The 8,756-nt window shown below is 58.7% G+C and overlaps 2 protein-coding genes across 8 annotated transcripts; both read left to right on the top strand.

Annotated features, from left to right (window-relative positions):
- Nucleotides 1-70: 70 nt before the first annotated feature.
- Nucleotides 71-4,533, top strand: TOR2A (torsin family 2 member A). Of its 2 annotated transcripts, none has more exons than XM_065035915.1 (5): nucleotides 71-263; nucleotides 571-836; nucleotides 1,949-2,124; nucleotides 2,437-2,564; nucleotides 3,116-4,533. In XM_065035915.1, exons 1-5 carry the CDS (start codon nucleotides 116-118, stop codon nucleotides 3,358-3,360), a joined length of 963 nt encoding a protein of 320 aa, XP_064891987.1. In that variant the 5' UTR covers nucleotides 71-115; the 3' UTR covers nucleotides 3,361-4,533. The 2 variants fall into 2 exon arrangements, with proteins under 2 accessions (XP_064891987.1, XP_064891988.1); XM_065035916.1 differs by lacking the exon at nucleotides 71-263 and adding an exon at nucleotides 275-299.
- Nucleotides 4,534-5,646: 1,113 nt separating this feature from the next.
- Nucleotides 5,647-7,926, top strand: PTRH1 (peptidyl-tRNA hydrolase 1 homolog). Of its 6 annotated transcripts, none has more exons than XM_065035926.1 (6): nucleotides 5,647-5,676; nucleotides 6,022-6,241; nucleotides 6,379-6,478; nucleotides 6,564-6,764; nucleotides 7,092-7,137; nucleotides 7,551-7,926. In XM_065035926.1, the coding sequence occupies exons 1-6, from the start codon at nucleotides 5,662-5,664 to the stop codon at nucleotides 7,740-7,742; spliced, it is 774 nt and encodes a 257-aa protein (XP_064891998.1). In that variant the 5' UTR covers nucleotides 5,647-5,661; the 3' UTR covers nucleotides 7,743-7,926. The 6 variants fall into 6 exon arrangements, with proteins under 6 accessions (XP_064891998.1, XP_064891999.1, XP_064891997.1 ...); XM_065035927.1 differs by lacking the exon at nucleotides 5,647-5,676 and adding an exon at nucleotides 5,702-5,837 and having other exon boundaries at nucleotides 6,022-6,318; nucleotides 6,406-6,478; XM_065035925.1 differs by lacking the exon at nucleotides 5,647-5,676 and adding an exon at nucleotides 5,703-5,837 and having other exon boundaries at nucleotides 6,406-6,478.
- The last annotated feature ends 830 nt before the right edge of the window (nucleotides 7,927-8,756 follow it).

Genomic DNA, 8,756 nt, shown 5'->3' with positions numbered 1-8,756 from the left:
CCCCTCGTTCTATAGCCACGCCCTTTCCCTGAAGCCCCGCCCGTTTCCTGACTCCGCCCCCTCGCGGAGCACGCCGGGAGCTGTAGTGCGGGCGGTGCCGGAGCCCGTGGCCGCCATGGGCCCCGCAGCGGCGGCGGCACCGGCGCTGGCCCTGGCGCTGCTGCTGGCGGCCGCCGCCCGCCCCGCCGCCGCCTGGGACCTGTGGGCGCTGCGCTGCGGCTTCTCGGCGGACTGCGAGTGTGGCTTCGGGCCCGACCTGCGCGGTCAGCGGGGACGGGGGGCCCGGGCTGGGGGGTGAGGTGCGGAGGGAGAAGGGGCAGTCCTGAGGTGCGGGGGCCTGTGGAGCCCCGAGGCCTGGGAGGCGGCAGGGAAGGGGGTCCCGGCTGACAGGGCGGCTCCAGGAGAGTGTCCCCGCAGTGGGACACAGAGGGGGTCTCAGCCTCCCCACCCCACACGTCGGGGCAGTGGGGCCATTCTGCAGCCGGGGCTGCCGCGGAGATGGGAACCACAGTGTGAGACTCGAGCTATTTCAACCGGCGTTTGGTAAATCTTGATGTGACTTTGCTTCAGGTCTGGAGTGTGACTTGGCCAGGAACCTGGTGGGGCAGCCCCTGGTGAGGCAGCAGGTGATGAAGGGACTGAAGGAGTTCCTGGAGAAGCAGAACCCGGTGAAACCCCTCGTGATGTCCTTCCACGGCTCGACAGGAACAGGCAAAACCTACGTGAGCTCCATGCTCGTCCGCTACCTCTTCCAGGGTGGGCTCCAGAGCCCGTACGTTCACCAGTTCTCTCCGCTAGTGCACTTCCCCCACGCAGAGCACATAGAGCAGTACAAGGTAAGGGACATCTCTCAGCAGCGTGTGTTTTCATCGGGATTTTCATTGGTTATGTCCATCTTGATCCTCAGTACATACACATTCAGGCTGTTTCCTGATGTAAAGTAGGAATTGAAACTCTTTGCCCTCTCAGACACAGCTGAGCAAGTGGCTCCACACACTGGCTGAAGGATCCACTAGTAACCATGACATACTCTGGCACCGTTATCACTTTTGTCTTCCCCACAGCAGTCCTTGCTGTGGTGCTGTTCTCATTCTTTAAATATTTACACAGCCCTTTGAATGCACAAGCGCTTCACTTAGATGAAAGGCACTAAAATGCTCCCATTGCTTTCCAAACAGCTCGATGGCTGTGGAAACCTGCATGTGCCTAGACTTGTAATCCCCTCCTTGCATAGCAAACAGCTCCTGAACAGCAGCTCTAGACTCTTAACTGTGCTGCGAAAGGGAAGAAATCAAAATGTGAAGGTTAGCTGAACAAACCCTCAGCAGAGCAGGGAATGGGTGCACCTTTCTGGGTGTTTGGAGAAGTTACTTGTTGTATTGTGTCCTTAGAAAAAATAATACTCTCAGGAAAGTAAAACCTGTTCTGGGTGAAGTACTTCAGTTAAGAGTTACACATGCCCCCAGGCAATATGAGCGGTTTTGTGTGGGCTGGCATCTATTACTGAAGTGGTAAAGCGCCAGAGCTCTTCTGGTGAGCGCAGGCACAGGTTTTTGCACCAGAACAGGAGCTGACAAAAAGCACATCTCCCCTGTAGCGCTCAGTACCTGGGAACTGTGCAGATACACAGTGAAACAGAAGAATGTGGGGAACTGTAGGAGTCTGAATCGCCAGCTTTAGTTCGCTGCCTCCTTTAAATCTGTAATAAAAGACTTACAATGGGCTAGTAAAGCCAGTAACAGCCGCTGTGCCAAACCCAGAATAAAGGAGACCTCTCCAGTGCTGGCTGTTCTGCTCCGAGTAGGTGTTGCTGTGTGGGGACAAGCTGCTTTCAGCACCTTTGGCTCTGCTTGAGCTCAGGCCTCAGCCTTCACTCAGGGGTACCTCAGGCCTCCCTTGCTGCCCTCAGTATCTCGCTGCCTTACAGCTCGGTGGGTATTTTTTCTAGGAAAACCTGAAGCGCTGGATCCAAGGGAACTTGACAAACTGTGGACGGTCAGCCTTTCTCTTTGACGAGATGGACAAAATGCACCCAGGCCTGATTGATGTGATAATACCATTCCTGGGACCCTCGTGGGTTGTGTACGGGAACAACTACCGCAAAGCCATCTTCGTCTTCATAAGGTACGAGAGGCCCCTCTGTGGCATCACGGGACGTCCCAGTGCGCTGCTGCTCACCTGGGCAGAGGTCAATACCCACTTCAGAGCACACATTTGTTTTACTTTTCCTTCTCCAAGCCTTGAGCCTCTTCCAAGAGACACAGTTTCATTGTGAGTAGCCTTTATTTGGCTACCTGTACAGGAGTCATTTTAGGCCAAGCTGGGAGATCCTGGCTTGAACTCGTGCATGCTGGAGGGTGCCAGATGCCAGCTCTGTCCTGCATCACAGTTTTCCTGGATTCCTGCTAAATACGCATCCATCTCATTCTTGTGCAGCAACGCGGGAGGGGAGCAGATCAACGAAATGACGCTGGATCTCTGGCGTGCCCACAAGGACCGGGAGGAGATCAGCCTGCAGGACCTGGAGTTGGCCATCTCCAAAGCTGTGTTTGAAAACCCTCAGAGTGAGTCCATGAGCCCTTTCTGCAGGGTCGGAGGTTGGCAGAGGCAGCCAGGCCTGTTCCAAGCAGCCACTGACATCGCCTGCCACCTCCCAGGCAGCCAGAAAGGGACAAGGGGCATTCAAGGGCAGGAAACTCTGATCCCCTCAAGGTTTCCTGGTGAAGGGAAGGAATAGCCTGGCTTTCCAAGCCAACAGACCTGTTACCACACTTAGCAGAGTTCTTTGGAGAGCAGGTGTATTCACAATGGTGCAGCATGCTTGCTGAAAAGGCCCCAGGCCGTGCCGATCCCCACTGCCCGCCTGCATCTCCTGGATGTGCCCTTGTCCGAGGGAGCAGAGCTTAAGCTCTGGCCAGTCAAGCTAAATCCCTCTATTCCTGGAGAAAAAGTCTATAGGGGGGTGACAACTGATGGGTTCAGCTCTCCCCTTGTACAAAACCAGAGCAGATCCATCTTCAGCCAAGTATTTTGGTTTCACACAAAGCAGGTCTTAGAATTCCAAGGAGTGCAGAGACTCTGAAGGTAAAACCTGTCTCTTCCTTTGCTTTTGCAGGTGGATTCTGGAAATCTGGGATCATTAACGAACATCTCATTGATTTCATTGTGCCCTTCCTCCCACTGAAGCACCACCACGTGAAGCAGTGTGTCATCAGCGAACTTGGCCAGCAAGGCCTCGAAGTACGTTCGGATGTTGTCCAGGAGGTGGCTGACAGCATCCCCTACTTCCCAGAAGAAGAGAAGATATTCTCCTCAACAGGCTGCAAAACAGTGGCCTCTCGGATCAGTTTTTTCTTCTAGCCACTGACAAGGGCCTCGCTCAGATCTATAGGGGACGTATACAGAGCTGTAAAGCAGCTGAGCCCAGGACTGGCGGGATGAGCGGTGGGAGCTGTGTGTTCCCTCTCAGCAGGACGTCGTTCTCCTGCCAGACTCATCTCTCCAACCCCAAAGAAGCCGCTGCAGGATGCAGCTGCGGGACCAAGTGCAAGTGACGTGATTTAAAGCACTTTATTAATGACCCTTTGGCCAAGTGACGGTGAATCCAACCAGCCCCATGCATCACCCGGGACATCTGTGACAACGGGGGGAAGGTTTCTCACCCTGTCAGCAGCACCCACCTGCTGCTCTCCCCTCTCCTGGCAGCTATTCGTACCCAACACACCGAGATTCTGAGCCTACAGATTGTTTTTTATTTTTTCCTACAGCATTTTAACAGTTATTTAAAACTTTTTAAAGTGTGGCTGTGCCCCTTGGTAAAACACGACAGTGCTGGTGCCGACTGCTGCAGTGCTGGCCTGTGAACCCTGAACATTGTAAAGTTTCTTTTCAAGCAAGTTTTTGAGCCAACTTCTTCCCAGCGTCCTCTCACTGTGAACGGGTGCTGGTAGGGACCAGCTTCACCATTAACAAGCGCAGGGGGGTAACACCCGATCTGCCAAGAGCCCAGCTCTTCGTACTGCCCCCCGTCCATCTTTCCCCCAAGGTCCAAAGGATTTCCCTGCAGCAAACCAGGAAAATAACAGAGTTCTCCCTTGTTTTCCCAGCTATGAAAAATTTCCATCCTACCTCCAGGGGAGACTGTGGTGCCACTAATGGTTTTGCAAATTCTGTTTATTCAGTGATGATTTCTACAGCAGGCTGTGAGTTTGTGCTGAGCTGTTGAGCCTCTTCTGCATCCTTCTGCTGGTCAGACCTTGCAGGTTTTAGCTGATCCAGTGTCCACTCTGTTTCTGAGAGTGTCACAACAGGGGACCTGGGGACAGCTTTGCTCGGGCCCCGTGCTGAAAGGAGCTGCCAGCACCAGGGACCATTCCAGTCCAGGGACAGAGTTTGGGGACAGTGGTTTTAGACACCACCCAAACACTGCCCAGGAGCTGGCCCAAACAGACTCAAACATCTCACCTCTTCCAAAAATGTTATAAATATCTAATTTTAAAATAAATCTTTTATGAAATAAACGGTTAGAAAACAGTAGTTTGCTTGGGTTTCTGACCGCGGCTTGTGCGGAAGGACATGGAAGATCTGCAGTTGCATGAGAACAGCTGCCTGAATGCAACGGGACTTCAGGGTTTAGCGGCACAGAGCTGAATGGAAACGAGCAGCAGCTGGGCCAGCTCCTCTGCCGAGGGTGCAGGGCCAGGAAAGCCAGTGGCTCTCCCTGCGCTAGCAGCAGTTTTTCCAACGCTGCTGAGCGCATCTCTGGGTCCCAACGCCTTGTCTGCAGGGCTGGTGTCCCCGCAGCAGGAGGTGGAAGCCACGTCCCTCCAGAGCAAGTGAAACCCTCACACTCAGGGTTAGAGCATCCCTGCTTGGTGGGCCTCGACAAATAACCTCCAGCACGCACCTGCTGCTGTCACACCAACTGGAATGGTGAGTTTGGGGTGGCTCTGAAGGGTTTCCTCTGAGGTTCCTCGGGCAGTCTCCTCCTGGACAGGCTTCCTTGGAAGGAGGCAGCGCAGGAGGGAAAGGATCTGCAGTGGCAACATGGTGAGACCTGGGTCCCCTCCTTGGAAAACTCGTCCCTGCAGACTCCAAGGACTCTTCACCCTCCGTGGATCCATGCCGAGGCTTTTGAACAGCAGGTGGTGGCTCCCACTGGCCACAGGAGCCCAGCCCTTTCTGCCAGGTGTGGAGAGGAAAAGAGCCACGAGCAAAGGCGGATGACACGCTGCCCGGGGATGTCACAGCCCTGAGCAAAGCTCAGCACCACCGGCAGGAGCCGCCCAGGGCTGAACGGTCACCCTTGGGAGGTGAGGGACCGTGTACCCCCACCCAGCCGCACCCCAAAGGTCGCTGAGGGCAGCGTGAGCGAGAACAGAGCAGAGGGAACACACCGAGCTCGGGGCAGCGCCCCGGGCACTCAGCTCCCGCACAGCTGCGGGCAGGGACCGCGTATCCCTCGCACCCTCCGCAGGAACAGCTCCCGGCCCTCCCCAGCTGCTCCTCCGGCACCGCCGCGGCCAACGGACCGACCCGCCCCGGCACCGCCACGGCCAACGGACCGACCCAACCTGCCCCGGCACCCCCCGCCCGCGGGGCTTCATCACCGCGGCGGCCGCGGCCCCGCCCCCCGGCCCCGCCCCGCCGCCCGCGAGGAAGATGGCGGCGCTGCCCGTAAGCAAGATGGCGGGGGAGGGGGTAGGGGTGGGGCTAAGAGGCGGCAGTGGGCCATGGGCGTCGCGCGGGTGTGACGTCATGGGGGCATGGGAGCACGCGGCGGGATGCTGGCGGGGCGCGCGCGGCCGCTCGTCAGCCGGGCGGGGCCGCGTGTCATGGTGGGGCCGGGGGCGGGGCTTGCGGGGGCGGGGCCGAGGGGGCGCGGCGGGGAGAGCCGGGGGGATCGGGTCGGGACGGGGATCGGGTGGGCGTGGGGCTGGGAGACCGGGGTGGAGCGGGGCTGGGGGGGGGTCAGGCCTGGGGAGGCGGCCCGGCAGAGCCCCATTGACACCTGTCGGGCAGGTGGCCGGGCTGGGCAACTACGGGCTGTGGGGGACCCGGCACAGCGTGGGCATGGCGGTGCTGGACCGGCTGGCCCGGCAGCTGGCGGCGGCCGAGAGCTGGCGAGCGGACGGGCGGTGCTGCGCCGACGTGGCCCTGACCGCGGCACAGGGGCTGCAGCTGGTGCTGCTCAAGCCGCGGAGGCTCATGAACCTCAACGGGCTCAGCGTGGCCAGTGCTGGTGAGCAGCTCGTCACCCCTGTGCCACCAGGCCCTGTGACAGCCCCGCTGTCCCCTGCCCAGCGCAGGTCACTGCAGGTCAGGCCCTGGTGCGTCTGTCTCCCGCTCATTTCTTGGGTTGTGTCTCCGTTTCCAAAGCTGAGATCTACAACCTCCGCCCAGCAGACATCTACCTGGTTCACGATGACCTGGACAAGGCCCTGGGCAAGGTGGCGGTCAAGCTGGGAGGCAGCGCAAGGTACGGGGTGGCCCCGCTCCCTGGTTGTGTGGGCTGATCTGGGCCTTGCTGTGCCCTTACAGCCGTTCTGGCTCTTTCCCACCAGCCTGGCGGTGTTTTCAGCCCCAGCCCTGGGCCTGGTCCCGGTTGCAGAGGCAACAGCTGGCTGTTTGGGCAGCCTCCCGGATCCTGCCCTGGCAGGAAGGGCAGGGAGCCTCCTGGAAGCGGCTGTGGGCTGGATCCAGCCCATCAGATGCACCACGTGGGCTTTTTATAGCGCTCTGCTTGCTCCAGCACCAGCTCCTGGGTCAGCCTCAAGACATTTAACTTGGGAAATGTTCCACTGCGGGACAGGGCAGGGATGGCACTGGGTGACAGTGCTCAGTCACACGTGCACCAGCTGCAGCGAGAGCTGAGACACACAGAATGTGCTGTCCCAGCCCTGTGTCCCTTGTCCCCCTCCAGCCAGCTGCTCTCAGCCCCAGGGCTGGATGTTCTACAGAGCCAGGGCATGGGGACTGCAGCCTCTGGCTAGGACCACGTCCACAGGTCCCGTGGCAAGAGACCCCCAGCCCATACGGGGCGGGGACCATCTCTTACAGACTAACGGTGGGTTTTCTCCTTCTCTCCCAAGGGGACACAATGGCGTCCGATCCTGCATCAGCGCTCTGCAATCCAATGTGAGCAGGACTCGGTGCAAGGGGATCAGTCCTGCCTCCACTTCAGTGCACGGCTTGTCGTCCCCCTGCTCCTGTCCTTCTGAGTCCCCTCAGACAAGCCCCTGTTCCCTTTTCTCCTTCCCCTCCCTCTCTCTGTTTCCCTGAGGGCTGATGTTGGTTTGGCTGCCGTGGAGGACATGGAAACAATTAGCTCAAGCGGCTCTGCCAGGCCTGGCAGGAGGCTGGGATCTCAGCACAGCCCAGCAAAAGCCTCTTCCAAAATCATGTTTCTTGGAACAAGCACTCAAAACCACCTGGAAAACATGAGGAGCTGCTCCCTCACTGCCAGCCCCCTTCACAGCACTGTCCTCTTGCTCCAGTTCTGCCTCAGCCCTTGAGATGAAGCTTCTCAAGCTCTCTCTCTTCCTTCCTAGGAGATGACCCGGCTCAGGGTTGGTATCGGGCGGCCAGAGGGTGACGTGACGGTGTCCAGCTATGTCCTGGCTCCGTTCAGCGCTGGGGAGCAGGAGAGGCTGGAGCAGGTCCTGGCGCAGGCAGCGACGTTCCTGCTGGAGCACGTCCTGCAGAGAGCACCCGTGAGGGACCCAGGGGACGGGCTGACGTGAACCCCCGGGAGCTGTCCGGGGCGACCGTGGTGCAGAACAGAGCCAGCCCTGCAGAGGAGCCTGGCCGGGAGCTGGGGCAGCCCTGTCTGTCCCCACACAGATCCAAGCAGCTCCTCAAACCCCTGTGGTGGGTTTGTGTGGCGATTTGGCACAGAAATTAAATAAACACTCACTGCTGGCTCTACCATGTGCACTCCCTGGCTCTCTGCAGCTCAAATCCCTGTTCCCATCCCCGTCCCCTAGCCCAGGCTGGAGGTAAGCTTGCAGTGGGACGGGGGGAGTGACAGGAGCGACTTCCACAGAGTCCAAAACCACGTCAGCTTTGTTGAGAAACTGTGGCAATCACAAGTCTCCTGGAATCTTGTAGCTCGGCAGCACACGAGGGCAGCTCCCACTGAGCTGCAGCGAGTTTCGGGGCTGGCCTCATAGTTTTTGAGTTAGGCGGTTTTAAGCCAAAACCCTGGAGTTTGCAACAGCTGGAGGAGTTCTGGCTCCTTCTCACAGACCCGTTATGGGACTCACGGTGGAAGGGCAGCCCTGCGAGCACAGCTGTGCCAACAGCCCCAGCACGAGCAGCTCCTCACCCGCATCCCAGCGGGTGCTGGAACCAGTACCAGGAGCCTTGCTGGGTCATGCGTACCGCAGCGCTGCTGCCACTTCCTTCCTCCCCTCCAGCTGGCACCAGACCTTCCTCCGCTCCATCCCCAGCTCCTCCCATAGTGTTGAGGCTACCTGTGACCAGGGGACAGGCAGGGAAGGTGTCCCCAACCTGCCATCACCTCCACCATGCCATGTCACCTGTGTCTGTACTGGTAGGGACGCTGCAGTTGCAGAGCGTGCGCTTGGCCATCTCCTTCTCCCTGTTCTCCAGTAGATCCACACAGATCTTCAGGTCCCACATGATCTCCTGCAGCCAGTTGTTCTCCTTCAGGGGGTCCCTGATGTTGCTGTTCATCCTGCCCCAAATGATGCTCTCCTGGAGCATGTGGTGCTCTCAGGCATCCCGCTGTGGGT

The sequence above is a fragment of the Columba livia genome, chromosome 19 (genome assembly GCF_036013475.1).
Source record: "Columba livia isolate bColLiv1 breed racing homer chromosome 19, bColLiv1.pat.W.v2, whole genome shotgun sequence".
Classification (NCBI taxonomy): Eukaryota; Metazoa; Chordata; class Aves; order Columbiformes; family Columbidae; genus Columba; species Columba livia.
Note: the sequence above shows the minus strand (reverse complement) of the source record. Positions and strands in the feature narration are given on the sequence as shown.